Here is a 24,536-nt window from a genome sequence, read left to right as displayed (position 1 = left end):
GAACCACAACCCCTGGGTTCTAGTCGCCCTGCCTTGTCCAGCCCAGTGATTCCTTTCTTCACCTGAAAAACGAGGGAACGAGAACTCCTGCCTTCTCTCTCCAGCCTGGGTGCAGGAAAAACTTTTCTTTGCTTTTCTTTTTCTGCCACCACTCTGCTTTCAGAAACAGCTCCCCAAAGCCCAACACTCTGAGCCCCAAAGTTCTTCCCAGGGTCTCTGAAAAGCAAGTTGCGGGGTGAGGACTGCAGGTAATCAGGAAAACTTCGCTTTATTATTATTACTATTACTGCCTAACGGGAGTGGTTTGCTTTGGAGGAGGGGGCTTTGTTTTCATATGCGGCCAACTTGCTGTATCTGGAGAGATTTTGCCTCCTCTCTGTTTTGAGGGTCAGAGATTCATCCTCCCAAAAAGGAAACAGCTATACCAACCCACCAAAATAGAATTCGAAAAGGTCTGCCTCCGACCTGCTATTCACAAAGCCCCTGGCCTCGTCTCCTCGGGGCCATCTGGGGACCTTGCGCCTCCCAGAGCACGGACACCCCGTCAGAGTCGCCCAGTCGGGCTGGGCTGGGCTGTCCCAGGAAGGGCTCCACCGCCCGGGGTTTTGGCCTGGCTCAACCGCCTCAGGTCGGCCGCTTAACAAGAATCCCCCCCTCCTTCTCACTTCTCGGTTGATGATCTAATTGAATTATGCCTTTTTGTTACAGGGGCTACAGAGCACGTGCTGGAGGCAATTAATTATCGGAATGTGGCCATATCAAAACGGACACTGGGCACCCGGTAGGTCAGCAGCCGTAGCATCCCGCTGCCCTGCGCTCAGGACCCCTCCTCCAGAAGGGGCCGCCTGGGCTCCCTCGGCCCCCTCTCCCGGCTGCCTGTCCTGCCTCCCAGACGAGGAAGGCCCCAGGTTCCAGGGGGTACCTGGCCGGGCTCCCCGCAAACCCTTGCGCCCGCGCTGGCCACGCTAGGGCCTGACAGCAGCCCCCCCACCGGCGCCCCTCCTCCCCCAAGCCTGGAGCACCGCTCTCCTCCGCACGGGCGACGGGAGGAAATCCAAACTTTTTCCTGGCGACTCCGCGCCCAGGGTCCGTGGGGGTCGGTGGGAGGTGAAGAGAGGTAGAGGGAAAGAAGGCTATAAAGGGCAAAGTGAAAAGAAAGGGGGAAAGAAAGAAAAGCAATCCTCGCTTTTTGTAACCCTGACTCCACGGAATTCATTTGCATGATTTAGGCATATTTGTTCTTCTTGGAGCCCCCTCCCCCCCCCTGCAAGGAAACCTTCTGCTGAGCGGACCTGAAACCGTTCTTGGAGAGGCTAGTTTCAGTAGATGTAATCATTTAAGTCAGTAATGAACTCACCCTCCGAACTGGGGAGAGAGCTGTGGATGGAGAGGGAGAATTGGGGCCAGTTGGATAGGAGGGGGTGACTACGGTTAGTGTGCTACCGGCAGGGCCCCCCTCACCCCCAGCAAAATGGCTAAGAAAGAAGGTGAAGCGTTTTCCAGGCCAGGCAGATTGGGGGGCAGGAAGTGAAAGGCTTCAGTAAGAAAGCGCTGCTTGAGGCTGTCTCTCCAAGCGCCTCTGAACTTGATCAGATGTTCTGTTTCCTACAGAGAGATGGCGGCCAGGCTGTGAGGCTGACTCAAGGAGCCGACTTTGGGGGCTCGCCCCGTTCGGGATGTGACAATCACTGCCATCTTTCTGTGGGCCTCTTCTTTCCACTCCCACTCTCCTGCATTCTTTGCAAATGCCCCGCCGGACAAAAAAAATGAGTGGATTTATAGTCCTGTCTGAACCTGGCCATTAAGTCCAGAAAGACCTAGCACCAGGCGGGGTGGGGGTTGGGGGTGGATGTGATTCAACACACAACTCTCGAAAGTAAATCCTCAAGGGGTAAGAATTCCCTGAGGTCACTGTGCGCTTTTCTGGGTAGGAGTAGAGAGGAGAGCAAAGCCTCCGCAGTTCCGAGGCTAAGAAATTCCACCTCGCAGTCCCCATTCCCGCCCCTGCCCCCAGTTTTGCATTTGAAAATGCTGAGAATTCGAAGCAGATTCCCCTTTGGGTTGGAAACCAGGCTGATCCAGTGTGTGTCTAGTTAATTTGCTACATAGTGTGTTTAGTGTGTCATGTGCGTGTTTTGTTTGCGCATGGTAAGTATATTCTGTGCGTTTTAGTATTTGTACTTCTGTGTTTGCTGTGTTATGTGCGTGTATTGACTCCGTTAGCTGTTCGGTTTGTTATGTGCCTATGTTTTTACTGTTTCGTGTGTACTTTGTCGCGTTGCTCTGTTGTGTGCTTACTGTTGTGTTTAGCTCTGTGAGTGTAAACTGTGCTGCGTGCGTGTTCCTAGCTACATGCTGGCGTTTACTGTGTTGTATGTTTGTTGAATTGTGGCTGGTGTGTCATATATGGGGGGAGGCAGGGGCAGTGGCGAGGACAGCCACCAGTCACAAACTGGAGTCAACGCTTGGCTCCGACGGAAGCAAAGGAGATCGGCTCTAATTGCCATCTTTCCCCCTGGTTTGGGCCTCAGACGGCCAGCAGCAGCTTGGGGCCTCGCCGGCAAGCCGGCCGGCCCGGGTCCGTGTTCTGGGAGCCATCAGGGCCCACTGCGGCGTGTGCGGAGGACGCAGCTAATGGGCCGTGAACCTGGAGTTGCTATGCTCGCCCCACGATCGGCGCCCCGCGGCCGCCGAGAGGGCGCTTTCTCAGGGTGGTGAGGCGGTGGGGGTCCAAGCGGGATTGGACGTCCGGCGCCGCGCCGACGGTGGGAACGATCCCTGCGGGGCAAAGAGTGCATTTGGCCCAAGCGGGTAAAGCGCGTGAGGGGCGCTCGCCCGCTTCGGGCCGAAGGGAAGCCAGGGGTAGAAGCCCGGCTCCGCCCCGCCGGCCGCTGACTCGAGCCCGTCTCCAGTTCCCCACAGCAGCGTAAGCTCCGCGGAGTCCACTCGCGGACGCCTGGCCGCCGCCGCCGCCTCACCTGCCAGGCGCCGGGCCACGGCCCAATCAGCGGCGGTCGCTCGGCTGCAGCTGCCATGTTCCCCGCTCCGCGCTGCCAATCAGCGTGGCGGCGGCCAATGGGCTGCAGGGCCGGGGGTCAGGTGACCACGGGCCTGCCGGTTCCCCATTGGCGCGCGCCGCGCGGCCTCCCGCTCGGTTTATGTGAGAGGAGTGATTGACTTTATCAGTCCAAGGACATTACTCTGGAGGCGAAGAGGCTGGGACTCGCGCGGCGAGCGGCGAGGACCGAGCCTGCCTCCAGTCCGCTGCCTGCCCGCCGGACACGAGCCGGCTCTGCCACGCAGCGCAGCCCAGTCGGAAGGCCGGTGCCGAGGGAGCCTCCTGGCCCCGCGGTGCTGCACTCTCGGGGAGAGGAGAGGTGCCCGGGACCGGATTGGCCAACTCCGCCCTCCACTTATTATTTTGCTTATTTTTCTTTGTGCGCGCCTGTTAGTTTGTTAAACCAGATCTAGTCTCAGAGTCTTTTCTCCTCCCTTCTCCCCGCTCCTTCTTCCCCCCTCCTACCCCCTCCTGCTCCACTACTTCCCCTCCTCCCTCCTATCCCTCTGCAGGAGACTCTCAGAGCGACGGAAAGTTGCAGCCCCTGGCACCGCCTTGGGGGTCTCCCGGCAGTGTCCAACCGCCGCCACCCCTCGCCGACTACGGCACTTCGGAGATCTCCTTCGCCCGCACCCTCGCTCAATTCAGCGGTATCGCCTGTGCCGAGAACGCCCCACCCATGACGATGCTCCTGGACGGAGGCCCGCAGTTCCCCGGGCTGGGAGTGGGCAGCTTCGGCGCGCCGCGCCACCACGAGATGCCCAACCGCGAGCCGGCAGGCATGGGGCTGAATCCCTTCGGGGACTCGCCCCACGCTGCCGCCGCTGCCGCCGCCGCTGCCTTCAAGCTGAGCCCTGCCGCGGCTCACGATCTGTCTTCGGGCCAGAGCTCTGCGTTCACGCCGCAGGGCTCGGGTTACGCCAACGCCCTGGGCCATCATCACCACCACCATCACCACCATCACCACGCCGGCCAGGTGCCCAGCTACGGCGGTGCCGCCTCCGCCGCCTTCAACTCCACGCGCGACTTTCTGTTCCGCCAGCGCGGCTCCGGGCTCGGCGAGGCGGCCTCGGGTGGCGGGCAGCACGGGCTCTTCGCCGGCTCGGCGAGCAGCCTGCACGCTCCGGCTGGCATTCCCGAGCCTCCTGGCTACCTGCTCTTCCCTGGGCTGCATGAGCAGGGCGCCGGGCACCCGTCGCCCACAGGGCACGTGGACAACAACCAGGTCCACCTGGGGCTGCGCGGGGAGCTGTTCGGCCGCGCCGACCCGTACCGCCCCGTGGCCAGCCCGCGCACGGACCCCTACACGGCCGGCGCGCAGTTCCCTAACTATAGCCCCATGAACATGAACATGGGCGTGAACGTGGCGGCGCACCACGGGCCCGGAGCCTTCTTCCGTTATATGCGTCAGCCCATCAAACAGGAGCTGTCGTGCAAGTGGATCGACGAGGCTCAGCTGAGCCGGCCCAAGAAGAGCTGCGACCGGACCTTCAGCACCATGCACGAGCTGGTGACACATGTCACCATGGAGCATGTGGGGGGCCCAGAGCAGAACAACCACGTCTGCTACTGGGAGGAGTGCCCTCGCGAGGGCAAGTCCTTCAAGGCGAAGTACAAACTGGTCAACCACATTCGAGTGCACACGGGCGAGAAACCCTTCCCCTGCCCCTTCCCGGGCTGCGGAAAGATCTTTGCCCGCTCCGAGAACCTCAAGATCCACAAGAGGACCCACACAGGTAAGGGGGAAGGCAGGCGGGCGCGGGATTCACCGGGGCACCGCGCCACGGAGCCGACTTGCAGCGCGCGGGAGAGGGGTGGCGACCAAAGAGAGGGGCGGCGCCCCGCCGGGGCCGTTCGGGAAAGAAGCGCTGTCACAGTCCCTCCACCTCTCGTCCTCCCCGCCCCGCGGCGCTTTCGCCCAGTTCTAACTTCCCGGGCCGACCGCTCCGCGGTCTCAGGAACTAATTGGAACCTTCTCGCGCCCAGGAACAAACTGGCGCCGCCTCTTTTTGTCTCTTTCTGGGTTACTAGGAAGGGACTCCGAATGTGACGAGAGCGGATTGCTTACAAGCGACTTAGCTCTCGGCACACATTCGGGGAAGGCGACCATACAAATGCTAATGAAAACTAACTTTCGGTTACTTCCGCTCTTTTTTACCCTTGATTGGCACATCTCCTAATTAAATGACTGATACTTTTGTCAAACTATTTTTATTTGGAGTTCCAGGTTCCATTCAGTCCTTGGGGAGGAAAGCTAAAGTAGAAAAGGCACCTCCGTTTCGTGGCTTGTTCAGAACATCTTGTAAAACTGTTTCTCTTTTCGAACGTTAAGTACGACGACCCATGCTTTTTGATACTGGGTTTAGCAAAACCGCTGCATTTGAAAGAGGCGAATTAAAAGGTACAAAGGAAGGAATGGAACGGGATCGCCCCGTCCCTGGGCCATTGTCCCGCCCGGGCTGAGTTACGTCGCCGAGGTAGCGGCCACGCGTTGGGAGCCCCGGGCCGGGTGGGATGGAAGCACAAGTTAGGGGAAAGTTTGGAGGAGCCTGAGGCTTCCCCATCCTGAGCGAGAACAAAGGGCTGCGCAGGTTCTGGGCCGGCCCTGCCCCACCCCCGCCCCGACCACCACTTCCCAGCCCTGCGGGCTCCACCAGCGCTCTCCATCTTTCTCCAGGGAAACAAGATGCCACAGCCGCCCCCAGTCGGCGCTCCCTCTCCGGCCAGACCGCCGGGCGCTCCGTCTCCTGCTGCTGGGCCCTAGGAAGCTCCGGGCCCTGACCTTATTTTTCCCCCGTTGTGTTTTTGCCTCTTGCAGGTGAGAAACCTTTCAAATGTGAATTCGAAGGTTGCGATAGACGCTTTGCCAACAGCAGCGACCGCAAGAAGCACATGCACGTGCACACCTCGGACAAGCCCTATATCTGCAAAGTGTGCGACAAGTCCTACACGCACCCGAGCTCCCTGCGCAAGCACATGAAGGTAATTACCTCTTTATTAGCGGTCGGCGGTTTATAAACACTCGGCCCGACAGCGGGCCGCGGAACAGAAGCGCCCGCGCTGCCAACCCTGTATCCTCCACGTTAAACCCGATTTGCTCCAGCGGTGACACCTTGAACCCATTTTGGGGACCCGAAGGGGGGTGGGGGAGAGCACCGTGGGGAGAGCACAGTGGGGAGGAGGAGGGAGCAGAGGGAACAATTGGTTGTTTACTGGGAAGCTCTAACCGAGCTCGCCTGGGCTTTAGGTTGCGGTGGCCGCCTCTTCCCGGCACAGCCCGTGGTGGGAACCCAAGAGTGCCGGCGCCGAACCCAGGGGTGGGTGGTTCACTAGCTCTTCGGCTGCCGATCAAACAATAGGGCCGAGGAGAGTGGTCTGATTTCCCACGCATTTGTCTGAGACCTCGCAGAGCCCAGGGCGCCTGTGCCACCTCTCTCCGTACCTGCTTTCCCAAACCGAAGCGGTCTTGGTGAAACCTGGGCGGGCGAGGGAGTTATTTTATAGCCCCCACCCCCCAAAGACTAAGTGCTTATCCCACTCCATCCGCGGAGAAAGGGCACAAATAAGACAGAGTGCTGTGTATTCCTTTTCCGTAATGCCAGTCTTAGGGCTGAAACTGTTTGGTTGGCGACCATCTCCGGGTTTTCTAGACATCGGTAATATGGAAATTAAAAACAAAAAAAACCCAAATCAGCAGCATTTCTCGTTTAAGTGGGTCACTGGGCGGTCTTGCTCTTACAGTGCTCGAATTCTGCTCTTGTTTTTGCTTGCACAATGCCAGTTGGAATTATATTCATTATAATATATACATGTTAATTTTAGGTTCATGAATCTCAAGGGTCAGATTCCTCCCCTGCTGCCAGTTCAGGCTATGAATCTTCCACTCCACCCGCTATAGCTTCTGCAAACAGTAAAGATACCACTAAAACCCCTTCTGCAGTTCAAACTAGCACCAGCCACAACCCTGGACTTCCTCCCAATTTTAACGAATGGTACGTCTGAGGACAAACACAAACACAAACCCTGTTAACTATAGAATGGACCAAATGCATTTTTAAAAGGAAACTGAGACCAATCAGATGGAAATGGAGTTTTTTTTTTTAAGGCAAGAGGCTATATATAGGGTTACATCATGGTAATTGCAATTGTCCAGGAAGGTTTTGGGGCAAGATCCAAAAGTAGCCATGCCCTTTTCTCAGGATTAGAAAATATGTTTTGGCATTTGAAGGATTTTCAAAAAAATCTTTTCACTGCTTTTTCCTCCCTTTTCTCTTGCTCTCTGCACACCCCATTCCTAAACTCCTTCAGCTCATTTTAACACTTGTCCTGTTTCTTGAGAGGAAGTTATAGAAGGCTTGGTGGTGGTGGTGATGTTAAACTGATGGAAATTCTTCGCCTTTAGTGGTGATTGTTTAAACTCTCACAGTCTTAAACCGTGCCAAAGTCCTGTTATGTCTTGAACTTTGCCTCAAAGCATTACACTTGTGAATGTATTTTTGTCTAATGGGGTCGAAACTGTTGTTCAGTATTTTTTCAGGCTGAGGATGTGATGTTACTCTACACAGATTGTGACGTTTAGTATACAGTTGCCTTTTGTAATAACTTTTTTTTTGTAAATACATATCCGTTGATGCCATATTTATCGTTTGTAATTTAATTATTGCTACAAGTGCCGGGAACTGAACAATATTTATGGAAAAAATGTTTTCTAACAAATGCTGTACAGCTTTTGATTATAACTGCTTTAGCATTAAATTTTATTGTTTTGAAAGAAGAACACAATTTACAGTTTTTGAACCACTGACTCCTTTCTCTTGTTTTGTAACAGCCTCCTTCTACAAAGAGGAGACGTAAGCAAATGAAATCTTGTTTGTTGGTATTTATAACTCAGATCCCTTTTTTAATTGTTAAATTATTTTTCTATTGCAGCGTAGACTCCTTACAGTGTCAGTTTCCATCTGGGGAGACCCTCCTTTCTTTATCTGTAGCTCAGATGGTTGTTTAACTGCGAGTTTAAATGTTTGCCCTGGATTTTCGGCATGCAAATCAAATATTACTGATCAGTTCAGTTAGTGGCCATGACATCTCAATCTTGTATTTCAAAGACTGAGAAGCTGGATTTAATCATCCCTGCCCTACATATATAAAGATAAGGTAACCTAATGAGTCTTATGTCCTTTAGTTTTTTCTATTACCTTACATAAAAATGAACATTGCAGCAGGATGCATGTCTGTGTATTCTATCGAGAGATCACCCATATACATATATATGTTTGTATCTATGACTTATCTAATCTGCCTATCAAATCTATCTAGCTATCTATATATTTTCAAAAGTAAGCGTATGTCTGAAACAGTGGTGATGAGTAAGGCCAGTCGAGCCGTGCTTATGGTTAAAGTGCTTCTTAAAAGAACCATAGTCCATTTACAATTTTGGAAGGCAAAGGCTGATTTGTTTTGCTGTATATAGTTCAATTCATAATTATCACAGTTATTCATAACATTTTTATAGCGGTGTAATAACTGCAGCGGTTCTGAAATGATATTATGGAAAGAAAAACATTTGCAAAATATGTATTTTTAAAGTTCATGGTTTGTAGGCAAAGATGTTAAGAGCATTGTTTCCATTAAAATCAATAACAATGAAAAATGGTTGTTTGCTTTGTGATAAAATATTAACAATCCATTTAATCTTCAGCGAAGCAACTCATTTGGACAAGCAGTTCTTTTACAGTTGTTATATGAAAAAAAAAACCTGATTACTATTTTGGGGGGTTGGACTGGGTAGAGTATTGAGAAACCTTGTTTTTTTAAACTAATTTAGGGTACTGTTTAATATTGAGGGCCCAATCTCTGCATGAATAACCAGCTTGCAAATCAGCAAATAGAATGATGGAGATAAGGAATTGTAAAGAATTTAGAAGTGTAATGAATAGGCTTAAGTACCTCCTTCTCTTGAAGGGGCAATGCTCTAGGTTTCTTGGTGGCAGTCAATTTGGTATTATACATAATCATTTTAAATTGGAGAATTTTGTTTATTGTTCTTTTGAAGAAATAAAGTCTTGGCACATCTTATTTATAACATTTTTGTATTTAGTGCCCATTTTTTTCATGTTCAAATCAATCAACCTTAAATTGAAATGCTCAGAGAACTCCTGATAATTAAAAGAAACTTTGATTTCCTGGATACAGTTGAAGCAGTCTATTTTAAGTCATCTACTGATCTTTGTGAACAATTACTGACAGTTTCTAATTGCAAATTGCTTTGGATGCAATTTTTTTGTTTCTGGAGAACGGTTTCTTTTTTTAAATACTTTTCCTCCACCAATAGACAAGGCAAGGGCCTGAATGACATGAACAGAGAGATTGGGATGACTTGACAAGTGAAGAGCAGGTAACCTGGTCAGTACACCACTGTTACCCCCAGACATTTCAATCTTGACCTTGACATTGAGGGTGCTGGACCAAATTCCTATTCAGTATTTTTCCTTCACTTCAAGCCAGAGACTGGTTTAAATGCTCAGCAGGTTTTCAGAAAGTGTATATTCATAATATTGGCGCTAAATATCTTCCAACTGAAGTCTAAATAGTGCTTTTCTTCTGAAATGTGCATTGGAACTTATACAGTTTACTGTTTTCTCCATGAATTTCCTCTCCACCCCCAACTTAACCTTGTCTTAAATGGGAATTGACTGGTGGGTTGGTTGCGCAAGATTCTCTCAGAAACTTGCTTCTCCTCCCCGCCAGTAAATATATTAAATTTCTCTTTAGGAGACATAAAGAGTTTGATTTTTCCTTAGCGGGCTTGGTATTATTGTACCATAAAATTTTACAGTAAAGCATTGTGTCCTGAGAGGGCAAGATAGCAATTAACAATGAGGATAAGCAATATTAAGATAAAGTAAAACTTTGCCCCTCTACATGATTTCCTCTCATTATGGTGTAGGATAACGTTTCTCAAATAGCCTATGTCCTCTGCCCTGTCATTTATTGGCAAAGAAGTTTATTTGAGTATAAAACTTCTAACAGATTTCTTCCTATCATCTGATTCTGGGAGTCCACGTTTATATTCTTGAATTTTCAGTAAATACCTTAAAGAATAAGTCCCCCACTCCCACCCCAAACAAAAAACCTTGCAACCCTAAAGACGGATCAGCTGGAAACCATGAATGTCAACTGGGCTCTTAGTGATCTACCTGTTATTTTCCTTCTTACACCTGGTAAGACCTTTGTTAAAAGTCCATTATCTTTTCCAAAATGGGTGGCTTAGTTTAAGATTTCCACTGTTGGGTGGGGAAAGGGGAGGTGTCTATTTCCCAGCAGACAGAAGTCTGGCCTTCATCCAGTTTGGAAGGTTAAAGATCAGGGTCCAGGCTAAGCTGGGCAGTCGGTCTCAGCTACTGCGAAGGTTGGAGAGCTAGCAGGGACCGCCTCCGGTCACAAAGCCTCCCAGTAAAGTTGTGCTCAGGACCTCCTCGCCCCCCCCCTCCTCGCCGCCCGCTGTCCCCTGGCCTCTGCGCCCCCTGGCACCCTCTCCCCCTATAAGCCCGCCCTCCCCCCAAACAGGAGAAAAGTCGAAGGGCCTCTTGCCACTTAAGTTTGTGGAAGAATAGCCACCGGCGTGCCCAGGTCCTGAAGGGCGGGTTCTCTGCCTGGCAGCTAGGCTGCTTTTCCTCTGGCGGTCTGACCCTCGAGGTTTTGCCCCTGGGACCGGGCCAGGCGTTTCGGAAGTCAGGGCTCCCGCTCGGCGCTCCTCGGGCCCCTCGTCGGGGCGCCCAGGGTCCCCGTGCACACAGCAAGCTCTTGCAAGTCCTGGTCCAAGCTCGGGGCAAGGGGGTGGGGGGCGGGTGGGAGGAGGGGACCTCGTTTCCTAGGGTCAGTTCTCTCGCGGTCTCGGCCCGCTGACCCTTTGACCTCCACCTACAGGGCCCTTGGCGGCCGTAAGCCGGCGGTCGCCCGGGTTCCGCGGACGCTTCGCGCCCCATCGCCTCCAGGCCTCATTAGGCCGGCGGGGCTGTAAAGCAGGAATCAGCCGCTGCCTAATCCGGACCTGGGGTCAATACGAGCCCAAACAATGGTGAGCTCCGAAGGCCACAGCGTAGCGCTGGCCGCAAACTTTGTGTTCCATTCATTTTCTCCTGGCGGTGGGGGCGGGAGGAGGAGGGGAGCAAGGGAGAGAGGGAGGCTTTCGGACGCCCGAAGGACGCTCCTGAATTGCCGGGGCTCCTAAGCGGGTGTCCTTAGGCTCGGCCCTCCCGGTCTTTACGCGGGGCCTGGGGGCTGGAGGGGAGTGAAGCCCGGGGTCTGGTTGGCGGCCCGTCTGGGGGTGCTAGGGGCCGGAGGCCGGCCCGGAGGGGGCCGCCCCCGCACCGGGAGTGGACTTTGAAGTGGGTTTTTAGCGCGCACGTGCGAGAGCCGGGCCGGGGCCGGAGCGGGGACCCGCTGCGAGGAAAGACTAGGCTCGGCCCGGGCCCCAACCCCTCCCCCGCTCCCCGTCGCTCCGGCCTTTTCAAGCCCGCCGCGCCCCCCCTTCGCCCCCACTGCCGCGCAGGCGCACACCCCGCAGCCGTCGAGCCGCTCTTGCTGCCGGGGGGTGGTGGGGAGAGTTGAAAGCGGCTTTGCTGCGCCGCGGCCTCGGCGGAGCGGGGAGGGGTGGGAGGGAAGGCGAGGAGAGGGGTGTGGGGAAGGGGGGTGGTTTTGGGGCGGCTCTCGAGTGGTGAACATGGCGGCCGGATGCGAACCCCCGCTGAGCGCAGCAAAGCGCTGACTGCGGGCTGCCGAACTGTTGTGTGCTTTAAACTCCCTCGTTATTCCTCGGCTCCGAGCGCCTCGCGGGAGAATGTAGGTCGTGGCGGCCGAACGCGAAATTGTGAGAAAAAACAAAAAACAAAAAACGGAAGCGGAGAACTTCTTCCAGGGCATTCTGGGCGTGGGAAGTTGGCGAGCCTTCTGGGGGTTGGGGCTCCCAGGGGACTTGGACTTGAAGCCCGCTGGAGGCCGCCCCACCCTCCTGTCCCGACTGAAAACCTCTCCTGCGGGCCCTCCGGGTGGGGTATGCCATTTTGCGTTCTCGTGCCGGGTCGGGAGTCCACAGCAAGTCCGAGCCCCTAAAACTGCCAACGAGCGGACACTTTTCTCCTGCAGGACAATGGCAAGGCCCGAGAGGGGAACACGCAGGTACTATTTCCATGTACAAAGGCCCGGCTTCTCGCGCTCGAGACGTGCCATTGCGAGTTCGAGCCTTACACGTTGCTCGGGCCCGGTTCTCTGCATATCTCATTTAAACGTGGTCCTTTGAAAAATGGCACTGTCTCAGCTTCTGTATGCTGCAACAGCTGGTGATCCTACGCTAAAGGAAGGGGAAAATGGGTCACAATCCCGAAAACTTTCATTCAGCTTTTGCTTAACTGTGGAAATGCTGGCGGCTGAAAGAACCCCTGGTAGCTCTGGGATCTCGAGCTCGTGTTTTTTTCTGCGGAAAAATGTTGTAGATTCACCTTCAGATGTGTTTCTCGTGAGAACCAGAAAAAAAAAAAAAAGTAGGATAAAAAGGTGTAGCTGTTGACCCCTGGTTCCTCTAAGAAAATGAGCGGCAAGAATTTCAGGTTGAGTCTTGGTGGAGGCCCGCAGCCAAACGAAAAGGCAGCCTTCTCGGGACTGCCCACTGTCGAGCATTTGGGCACCTGAAGGTGTGGGGCAGTTCCTGGGGGGAGCCACCTTGGGAAGGGTCCCAGGTGGGTGGGCAGGTCATTAGCAAAGCTGGCCCAGATCTGGGGGGAAATCTGCAAAACAGTGCCTTTATCTGCAGAGAACAATTGATGGGGTTGTCTTTCCTCCTTTTCAGTGCACAAAGAAGACGGCTTTGGAGCAAGAATTTGGAATATGCATTTAAGTTGTCGTGCTTTGCATTGGAAACCCCTGGGCAATTAAAATAATAAGCATGCCTTGTAGTATTTTCTGTCCTTTTCTTATGTGTAATTCCTGCAAGTCAAAGGGGCTGCAGTCCCTTCTGCAGTTTGGAAAGTTGTTTTGAAATTGCCACCAAACAGATCTTTTTTTCCCCCTTTGGTTGAAGTTTCCTTCCCCGGCTCAACCACTCGCGCCCCCCCCCCCCTCCACTGGAATGGAGTATTGACATCTTTGAGAGATCAAAGGAAGTAGATGGTGCTTGGTCTATACTTTATTTTTCCATGCTGTAGTTTGAACCCTGAACTTTGAGCTTTTCCCTGGCTAAATCTCTTGGTACCGAAAGTGTGAAAAATGAAAAGTTCATTAACTTGAAAAAGCTTTAGCTAATGGTTAGGCCTTTTGTCTCTCTAAGAACTACAGAGCCAGGATTGTCTCTGAAATTGACATTAAAATCAAGCTAAAGATGCACTGGAGAACTGTCTCCCCTGGATATCTGTGGTGTCCTTTGGGTCATTTGATATGGTAAAACCAGTTGATTTGCATAGGGGTTATGTGAATGGAATTTCTGCAAAACTGGATGAGTGATAAATTGGTAGAACTCTTATTTGTTTTGAGGACTCCGGAGGGCACTGCTTTTCCCACTGAGGCTTGGTTTTTATCATAAACCATTGCGGTTTACACCTTGAAAAGTTTGCAGGAAGCTTTAAAAGGGAGCAGTGGTTCAGAGTACTTGGATTAATAATAACACAGGAGCAAAACTTCTTTGAATAAGATTCAAGAAACTCCGGTCTCCAAAAAAAAAAAAAAAAATCTCTTAAAATGAAAGAAAATATCCTTCTTTCAAAATCACACAACAAAGCAAACAATTTTGCATATTCTTAATGTGATGACAGTTCAACCTGTTGACTCAACTGATGAATTGAGAGAAATGGGAGCTTTCGGTAACTGTAGAAAGAGCTGACACCAGATGGCAAGTTTATTATGTTGGATCTCTAACGGGATGTGTATGCTGTCTAATGTGTTGCCTTAAAACACAACGTATGTAAAGATCATTTGAACGTATGGTGTTAAAACAGAAAAGATTTCATTGTGTTCTATTATATAAACTAGGATTTAAAAGAACATACCCAGTAACATTTTAAGACATTTTTCTAAGAGTAAATATAGCCTGTTTTGACCTATCTGCAGTTCACTTTTTGTTTTTTTGCCAGTGTTGTCCTGCTTGGTATCCGGGACAGACTCTAATTCCTGATGAAGAACTTGATACTGACGTTGGTATGCAGCAGCCAGCCCTCCATAACACTACCTATCCTAAATGCAGGGTTAATGCCGAGCCTACTGTGCAAGAAATGATTTACTGATGAGGTTTCAAAGAAAACCACATCAATTTGGATGTCTGTTACCTTGAAGTGATCATTTTAAGAGTAGTAGCTTCTTCCCTAGGTATAAAAAGACTATTTTCTTCTTTTGGTGTATTTCAGTCTGTGTTGAGCAATCATTTGTGAAATGAAAAAGCAAAAAAGCTCCCACCCCCTCCCATGCCCTTCCCTCACATTTTGCCACTTTAGGATTATAAGTGAGAAGATGGAGGTGAAGACTGGCCTAATTCATAACCCAGTGTGTATTATCTCATGCATTGTGTTGACCTTGTTGAAAATCTCTTTCAAATATCTGCATTCCACATGTACAGTTCATGTGTTTAAGACTAGAAACACAAATGCTTGTTTTGTTAATTTTGTATGTTTGTGTTCAAAAAGCAGTACCCAGGATCCCTACAATTGTTGTTTGACTTAAATAAAACCATTAAAAAATTTTGTGATTATTGTTTTATTATGGTGACAGTTATAACTCCTAAATAATGTTGATTAACCTGTTGAATTGGGACAATTTATATTGCAGTCACATTTTTCGTGATATAGCTGGGCTTTCACTGAGCAATAAACCTGCAGAAAAACAAACAAACCCACTGAACAAACCTCAGCCAATTGTTTTGAGCTCACAGTGTCTTCCCAGGAAGACTCAGGGCCAGGTGCTGGGAAATTCAGGGGAAAAATTCAGAGTCACAGATTGATAGGAGTGATTAGAAGGAAGAACTGGAAGCAGGAGTTTGGAGGAACATGGGCATGTGCACAGCACTCTTCTGGTGAGAAAGAGAGAGAGCCAAAGCTAAAGATGGCCTCAAAGAAGAAAGGAGAGCCTCTGGAGAGCAGACATTGTAGTACATATACATGTCTATTATTCAGGAGCCCCAAAGTGGTTCTTGGGGTAGACAACTGGGCAACCATTGATTAGGACACTTACAGAATCATAGAATATAGGTGTTATTAAAACACAAGTTGTCGTTAATTAACTGTAGCATTAGAGAAGATAAAGACACTTCAGAGAAATTCTTCGAACTCCAGATACTTGATTTCTCATTTGAAATTTAACATCCGTAATCTAATGTAATCTGCGAATGGCCATTATTCTATTTATTTGACGTGATTATGCCATGATGAGGTATTGTAAAATTGCAGCCTGATAGAGTATATTCTATTGGTTCTTTAGATCCAGTTTTATTAAAATTTCTAAGTAGACTGATGATACTGTAATTTTTAAGTAGCGGGAAAATGGCTCATCTCCCTCTGATTTTTGTTGTTCATTTACATCAAGAGTAGGAGTACAGGCCAGTTATGAAAGACTATCATTCTTTGATTCTCAGCTCCCTAAAATTTGACATTTTTATATTCCTTGTAACAATGTCGGTAGAATTTTTGTTGTGTTTTTGTTTTTAGGAACAAGAACTGTGTTCTTTCAGACAGGCAGTGGAGTATTATAATGGGATTACTTAAAAAGCCCTTGGAAAGGTAGACTACAAAGTTGTGCATGAGCCAGCTGCACTGTGATAATAATACCTCCTAGGGTTATTCTAAGGATTAACACAAAAAATCTATAAAGAACCTGGCACACAGTCATCCCTGAACAAATGAGAATTCCCTTCTTTTCCTCTTGCAGGTAGCTATTGTTGCTTTTGGGTAGTTTCCTAATTTTAATATTATGGATTATTTTGCTGAAAACACACAGTGATTTGTACTGGGGGGCAAATGAATGTGGTTTTCAGAAAATAGATGGATACTTAGGGTGATAAGAAATACTGCATTTCATAAGCATAATCGCTAGACCGGGCATGTGGGTTTATGAACATAGCTATGAATATTTAAACACATAAAATTAAAATGTTATTAAATGCTTGTTGTTTGTTATCTTCCAATGAATACACTTATTTCTAGGTAAAAATAAGCTGTGTACTTAAAAATCTGTAAACATAGTAATTTAGTGGTTAACTTTTCATTTGATAAAATTTTACTTTAGTCAATAGCTCGATTCCTACTATATTTAAACCAAATGACAGTTTTGCAGTGTGAAAATTGGCACTCACATTTAACAAAAAGATTAAATTGTATGATGTCTTAAATTATTCAGTTTCCCCCTACTAAATTTATGTTAGTATTATGGGGATGTGACTGTAGAATCGTGAGACCGATTTTCTTATGGGTCTTAGGTAGCTTTGAAGACAATTCTCAAAAAGTCCTCAAAATGTTTTGATCAATGTCAGCATCCTTAGAATAAGTTTAGGGACTCCCTAAGTGATGGCCTCACTTAAGATTAAAACACAAAACAAACGACGGCCAGCAGTCTTTATACTTTACAGCCGTATGTTTGGTTTTCTTATGTTTTAAAAGGATACTCTGATTATTTTCTGTGAAAACTGAGGCCTAAGTGAAGAAATGCTCTATTACAGCATTATGAAATGCATTTTCCCCCCTCAGTGATAAGTCTATTCATGCAGTAAAACAAAAAAGTCACACCAAACACAGTAAGCTCTTCCCAGATGAACCGAGGGGGAAGTGTTTCTTCCTTCCCACTCATTTTGGGGACTTGGAGCCTCCCAGAGAGCTTGCAGTCCTGAATGATAGTGGCTTTTGTCCAGAGGTCTGGGGGACTTTTAATTATTCCTTTCGAAATTGGAAATTGGTTTATCACTTTTGTCTATTTCTTTCTGACTTTGCCCTATTAGATGTAGGGGTTGTCCATGTTAAATTTGTTTTGCGTATTGGTTGTCAGTTACTTAGTAAGAGCAAGGCTCTGTTAAATGACCGATTTCAAAACTTGTCTGGTGCAGTGCTATAGTATCTCCCATGGCCGGATCCTCCTATCAGTGACATTGGTCCCAGGGATCAAATCAGTCAGCACAGTCTTCTCTTAAAATAGGGAGGGGGTGAGGGTGCGGGGGCAAGCGGGAGAACACGGTCTTTGATTCTTAAAGAAGTATTCCTGCTCCTGTTGCTTTTCCTTAGGGAAAAAAAAAGTCCTCTTTGTTTTTAATCAGATCATCAGCAACTTCACTGGTGAAATGAGAAAAATGTTACTGCCAACAGTTCTCTCTATAAATGTCCCAGAGTAAATAATAGGAGGCAATTTGTGATACAGATGAATAAATGCATTGTAACACTTTGATAGGAACCCAGTGCATAGGACTTGTTTACAAATGATTCCCTAATGTGACCCAGCCAGAACTTACATGGAAAAGATGGTTCATGTTATATTTTTGCGGCTGATCATCAACAGAGTATATAATTGGTTGGACAGCTGATAACATTTCTTTGGAGACTTCCCTAGTCTTTATAAAAAATATTTAGCCAGGGTATTCACTGAGATGTGACATCTTACTGGTTGTGGTGGGAACCCCAAACAAAAGGTGTTTCCTTAACTTCTGACCACTGACATATTAAATGAAGACATTCAGTTGAGCAACATCAGTGATTTCAATTGATTCATCAATCGTCGGTATCTAGCAGCCATCATGTTTCACTTTGCTAACAAGCTGGTACCCCACATCTGATGCCAACAACCCTGGTCTTTCAAACAAATGACATGTCTGATAAAGAAATCTTTTCAAAATCATTATGCACTTCAGCATTTGTCTTTTCTTCCAGCACAGCATCTGTGCATCTGTTCCATCAGGCGTCTATTCCTTGATCATTTCTGAGCCTTCCGTGGTTTTTGAGCCTGATTTGCGGGTATATCAAGGATGTGAAATGAAGCTTCTTCCATTGAATGTTATGCCGTTGAACGCTGAAACACCGTGTCTCTGTTCCAGGCACTAGATTTAATCTTGTGAATGAGACTGCAGGGAAGCGTTCTCACAAGACTTTCTGATAAGACATTGTTGTGAAAGCCATTGAGTGGCGGAGGGGAGAGAACCCCTTCTTTAGGAAAAACATCAAGGACAACATTTTTTGGTTGTCTTTGCTCTGGGTACTCACTTCACACTACATTTTTTTAAGTGTTGAAAGTTTCAGTGCTTTAAAGCATCTCTGAACTTTTGAAATGAAAATTCACATAGTCCGACTAGTTAAAAATGGATGCAGCTCTTTAGGGAACCCTGTTTTAAAACTGAGAAAGTCTTAAAAAAAAAACTGAGAAAGTCTTAATTTTAAGTCTGCTTGTGTCCGGACTGCATGCATCTGGCTCCAATAGATTCCCTGTAATTGCATATTGATAAATTGTGGAACACAATTATTTGAACATGGAATTTAAGCCCAAATGCTTCTATTTGGGTTTAAACTATAATCACTTGGGATAAGTGAATAGTTGGACTAGACTACTTGAAAAATCAGGAGTCAGGACAAGAACTCCTTCCCTATTTTCAAAAAAAAAGGAAGACAGAAAGAAAGATCTAGAAACAACTTTGAATTTATAAATCAACCAGTATGGTTTTCTACTGGGCAAATATTAAATCAGAAAATGAATTGGTAACTGCTAAACCCCAAATCCTGACACATAAATATTTTATCACATCTACATTTGTTCCTTTTAAGTGTTTTAAATCGAACATCCAGATATAATAGAAATATGTTAATTAAAATTAAATCATTTTGAAAAGGTAATTGTGCGATTGTTTTCAATTTGCATACATTTCTTTATATGTGTGGCCTCCGGCAGTTTTTGCTGAGGTGGGGGAGGATTGATTCTGTAGCCCGCACTAATTGAAACTTATTTTGTGCATGTATGGTGTTCAGTAAAGGAATCATGGCTTGTGTGTTCACGCATATATGTTAAATTAGATTAAAAGCATATGTGCACAGTAGTCTGATGTTCAAAACTGAAGTTCCTGGTAGAATCAGGAGAGAGCATTCTTTAGCTAAAATAGACGGTCAAACCCATTTCTTCAGTGTTAGAAAAATACTGCAATTGCTGTAAGTGCCTTGAATGTTTATTTTTGATTTTTACATGTATTGTCTAGAATGAAAGAAGCAGAGGACTTCACTGGTCCTCAGGTTGAATGTTAGACTCAAGCGCCTGTCCTGAGACCTGGGCTTTCCCTCTCTTAAATAGTTAAATTCAGGGCACAATCAGACCACCATTCCACCATTCCAGGGACTTCTCTACTTTAAGCTTTGAGGAATGTTCTCGGGTAAGACTTTCACTGCATTCCTCTTTGATTTTGTTAGACATTCTAAAAGTCAGAGGAGAGCTACATCTCATTCAGGCCCAAAATTCTGTCGTTTCAAAAAACATTCAATACGAATCGCGAAGTTATTGTATATGTTTAAACTAGTTGATTCATTAAATTAACTGGATGTTCTGGCGTTCTGTGGGGGCAAAATCAAGTGGGGAGTCAGGAAATGGTACAGATAATGGGGTGTTAAAGAAGCTGAATTTTGTACCTACTCTGTGCCTGGTTTGGCACAATGTCCACTAATTAATGAGTGTCGAATGAATGGATGAATAACTCAAAGTTTGCTTGCATGGAATATACTATGTAGTTTAATTGACATCTTATCTTTGCTTATTTAGATATTTTCACAGAATTATGAGGTCATGGGGCCACCTGATGTACAGCTTGTGGATCACCTGTATGAAAATTTCCTAGGGGGAGACTGACTGGCTCAGTCTGTGGAACTTGTGATCCTTGATCTAAGGTTCATGAGTTCAAGCCCCACTTTGGGTGTAGAGCTTGCCTAAAAAACAACAGCAACATCTCTTAGACCCAGGTTAAATAAATGAAGTCCAGCTTCTCAGTGTCAGAGCCTGGGGATGGATATGCCTTTCAAACAAATGTTCCAGATGACTCTGATCTATATGAAAGTTTTAGAACTATTTCATAAAGAACGGCAAAAATCAAAACTCTTGAAACTCTTTACCACCAATTTATCTACTTGTTCACCAGTGATCTTTTAAGATTCAGTATATCAAAATGGCCTGTTCAATTAGTAAACCCTGAAATGACTCTTGTCCAAGGCAATTTTTTTTTCCAGTGTGGACAATTGTCTCAATTTTGTCTACTTCATTTTGCCAATGCAGAACTGCCAACCATCCAGAGACACACAGATGTAGATCTGAAGACAAATTGGTATCTACAAGCAGGGGGTAGATTCCTCAGCGTGTGTTTGTTTGATTTAACATTTAACTTAAATGCAAAACCCAAGTCTTTTTGTATTTCTGATCATTTCCCATTCATTATGCCAAAAGTCCTCCTCCAGGTTTCTGCAGCTTTCTGTGTCAATGATCATGACATATTAAAAATGGTAACATTATAAATACTGTGCTGTCTTGAGAATTCTGGCACTTCCTGAATAGGAAAATAATGCTCTCGCTTTTTCTGTAGTGAGAACAATAATTCTTTTACCTACTCCATATTTCTTTTAGATAGACATTCCAAAAGCTTTATTTGGAGCAAAAAGCCAAGTCTAAAGTTAACTTTGAGCATTATGGGCGCTAATGGATTGCCTTTCCATTATATGAAAGATACCTGTTTGAATGCAGCAAGTAGAGACACTTAGTTTATCTGCATTTTGTGAGTCATAGAGTGTTCTCTGTTGAGTCTTTTAAATCAGGCAGTTCCCAACAAATAATGAGTTACGTTCTAAAATTTCCTTTTGAGATTTTAGGTTATTATTATTTTAATTAATTAATTCATTTATTTTTTAAAGTAAACTCTTCCCCCAACATGGGGCTCAAACTCACAACCCCAAGATCGAGGCTCATGCCCTACTGACTGAGCCAGCCATGAGGTTTTAGGTGATTTTAAATTCACAATTGATTTATCTCTAGAATCGGTGCTAGTTGGAGTCTCTGGATTACGTCGCAGAAAGTTTTTTGCCAGTTCTTCTATTTCAACTTTAATTTGCAGTGTAGTCAGATGATCAGCCATAGTAAGGTTCGGTGACCCAACTATGGATGGCAAAGGCACACCTCAGCTCTCCTTCCCCAGACAGAATGGGGGTGGTAATGGGAGAGGTAGGAAAAAAAGAAGACCACTCCCCCCTCTTCTGTGTCACTCTCTTTTCCCATCCTCTTGGGGCTTGGGTGGGGCTGAAGTGAGCTCTAGAATTGGAGTGTGCTTTGAATTGGGTTTCTGATGTAGGAGCCAGCTTCTTTTTGTTGTTGTGGTGGTGTATGGTGTTTGTCTTTCTTCTTTTTTTTTATCTTCTCTTCTCTTCTCTCTTTTCTTTTTGGACCCAGCTTTTAACTGCAGATAGGGAGTGGAGAAAGAATAATCTGGCATGTGTGTTGGAATTTGTAAGGCCGGAATTTTGCACAGCAGCATCCTCCCTGTTTTCAGAGCCCCCCCCCCCCTTTCCTATTCTGCTTTGAAAAGCTCTCAATTTATCTCAGTTTAAACCTTTGGTTTCCAAGTCAGACACAAAGTAAACCAACCGAATCTACCCCAAATTAGATAATAATGAAAGAGTGAAGGGAAAGTATTTTAGCAGTGACCAATTATTTTTTTCACTCCACAAAAAGTGGAGTGCATCCTTGACTTAATTTTTGCATTTTTGTTTTAGCAGTAACCAATTATTTTTCACTCCAAAAAAAGAAAAGAAAAGCTGCATTCTCCACTTGGCATTTGTTTTCTTTTCCCATGTGCTTTTAAAACATGCACATTTCCTCAAAACAGCACGTTAATTCATATCAAGCCTCTTCTATCTTGAGGACAAACTACAATAATGTTTACATAAATAGAGTTTGCAGAAAAGAATTGTACCAAATCAGAAAGCCCTATTTATGTCTGTGGCTTCTGGCTTTTTTAGCTCTTTTTCTTTCTTTTTCTTAAGTCACCATTTCCTGAAACGTTTGGAGTACATTATTTACTTAGATGTCAAGTTTGCTAAATCTGGCTCATCTAATAAAAGTAGCTCAAGCCGTCACATTTGTAGTTGTGTGGGTCTTAATTTCCACCTAATTCTGTAAATCTTCCAATTTCTGATGCTATTTTTAATACTGATTTGTGTGTTTCTCCAGTGTCAACTCTTCAACTAAAGGTGCCAGACAATATTTAGTGAGACAAATAAGGCCATAAATGTAGTACATATTTGTCATAGGACTCCAGTCAGATGGTAAAGTGAACACAGGTATGACAAAGGAGGACCTAAGAGCTTTGGACCTCATCTCTAAATTCCTACGTAGTAAGAGATTACAATTGAAGGGCCACCCTTTCTGGGCTGCTGGAATGAAACATTCTTATTCTTTCTTAGCCTTCGGATTCTGGAGAGGATTAAGGAGGTGGCTGATGGTTACTACTGCATCCTCAATAACTGGCCATCTTCCTTGTGGTGAGGCCTCCAAGTAGATTTCATTGGCAGCTTGTGAACTTCCCCTGGATTTTTAAAGACTCCCCTTATTGTTCCATAAAATGCAATTTCCTTTGTCTTTTCAGTTCCCTTTCTGCTGTTTTCAGAATAGGGCTTAAAAGTGAGATAAAAGGCCTGATACTTTCCATCATAAAAAGTTGTAATGACAGGTCGCACTAATTAAAGTGTAACAATGGGAAGATTAGTCTGTCCCTTAGCTTTGTGTCGAATCTATACAGTATTTTCAAAAGCCCTAACTCAGAACATATTGGAGCACAACATCTTTAAAATATAAACACTCACACATGGATTTTATTACACTGTGCACACTAAATAGAGGCACGGTACAGTAAAGCTTTCAGAACGCAGTAAGTAGGAGAGCTTCCCGCTTCAGCACCACCCTTTATGTGACTCACCCTCCCACTGCCACAATCACAATCGGAAGGACTAGGCGCACCGAGCTGCCAGGCCCTCTGCTCATTTGGACTGATGAGTTGCACTCCGGATTCTTTGGTGTCAGAGAAGTAGAGCATATGTGCATTTTACTGCATGTGTTTCCTTTCCTCCATGAAAGAGCACATCTTCAACCCTGCATTAATAAAGTAATATTCCTTTCTTGTGGCTTCAATCCCACCCCGAGTGCCTAATGTGTTATTGGTGCATCAGTAATGGCAAATATGTGAAGCTATTGAAAGGCATTTGATGTGTCAATCTTGGGATGTGGTGGGTCTTCTGTCAGCTGGGGTCAGAGGATCACAGTTGTCTGAGGAGCATCTAGCCAGACACTTTTCTGGAGATCTAGAAATAAAAAGAGATCTGGAAAAATCCAGTTGGAGGAGGGCTGATAGGAAAGGTCAGAGAATGAGTAAGAGATAAAATGCTCATGTTTGATGGTTTTGAAAATAAAAAGTTTAAGTGTTTAGATATTTTCAAAATTGATGATTATGTCCCCATTAAGAAAAAAAGTACACGCATTCTTTCTTTTTTTTTAAATTTTTTAGATTTATTTTTGATAGGCACACAGTGAGAGAGAAAGAGAGGCAGAGACACAGGCAGAGGGAGAAGCAGGCTCCATGCACCGGGAGCCCGACGTGGGATTCGATCCCGGGTCTCCAGGATCGCGCCCTGGGCCAAAGGCAGGTGCTAAACCGCTGCGCCACCCAGGGATCCCCGCATTCTTTTTTATTTTAAAAAAATATTTATTTATTTGAGACAAGAAAAGAGAGAACAAGCAGGGGGAGTGGCAGGCAGAGGGAGAGGGAGAAGCAGGCGCCCCACTGAGCAGGGAGCACAATGCGGGACTCGATCTCAAGACCCCAGGACCATGACCTGAGCTGAAGGCAGAAACTTAACCAGCTGAGCCACCTGGGCGCCCTGCAATTCTGTCTTTTTGTTTAAACTTGTAGATGTGGGCCAAATTCCTGACTTGAATGCAAGTTTAATATCTTTTCTTTTCTTTTTTCTCTTCTTCTTTCTTTCTTTCGTTTTTTTTTTAAGATTTTATTTTTTTAAGTGATCTCTACACCCACTATGGAGCTCAAATTCACAACCCCAAGATCAAGAGTCACATGCTCCACTGACCAAGCCAGCCAGGCACCCCCCTCTTATTTTCTTTAACACACTATTTTAAAAAGAGATTCCTGATTCCCACTTTGTCATCTTAATTTCAATATCTTTCTCTGAGGCACTATTCAAGCTCAAGTGTCTGAACCAGGCAGCAATGTCAGGCAGGTTTTTACTAATTTCAGCCCCGAAGATCTAATACTGTGGCTGTACTCCAAGTTGGGATCATTACAATTCTAACTTTCACATGTTTGTGTTCCTTAGAAACAAATTTAACACCTAACAGAAGAGTCCCATGTCAGGTGACTATAGCTCAGTCACAAGGGGAGAGAGGAGACCAGAGTCAGAAGAGACATGAGAAAGGGAATGCCAAGTAAAAGTATGTTCAT

General features: G+C 46.4%; 1 protein-coding gene across 2 annotated transcripts; it reads left to right on the top strand.

The window, feature by feature from the left end:
• Positions 1–3,169: 3,169 nt before the first annotated feature.
• Positions 3,170–14,762, top strand: ZIC3 (Zic family zinc finger 3). Of its 2 annotated transcripts, none has more exons than XM_077887580.1 (3): positions 3,170–4,794; positions 5,877–6,040; positions 14,179–14,762. In XM_077887580.1, the coding sequence occupies exons 1-3, from the start codon at positions 3,738–3,740 to the stop codon at positions 14,326–14,328; spliced, it is 1,371 nt and encodes a 456-aa protein (XP_077743706.1). In that variant the 5' UTR covers positions 3,170–3,737; the 3' UTR covers positions 14,329–14,762. The 2 variants fall into 2 exon arrangements, with proteins under 2 accessions (XP_077743706.1, XP_077743705.1); XM_077887579.1 differs by lacking the exon at positions 14,179–14,762 and adding an exon at positions 6,881–9,140 and having other exon boundaries at positions 3,173–4,794.
• The last annotated feature ends 9,774 nt before the right edge of the window (positions 14,763–24,536 follow it).

The sequence above is a fragment of the Canis aureus genome, chromosome X (genome assembly GCF_053574225.1).
Source record: "Canis aureus isolate CA01 chromosome X, VMU_Caureus_v.1.0, whole genome shotgun sequence".
Taxonomy (NCBI): domain Eukaryota; kingdom Metazoa; phylum Chordata; class Mammalia; order Carnivora; family Canidae; genus Canis; species Canis aureus.
The sequence above is the reverse complement of the archived record's forward strand: the minus strand, read 5'-3'. Positions and strand labels throughout refer to the sequence as shown.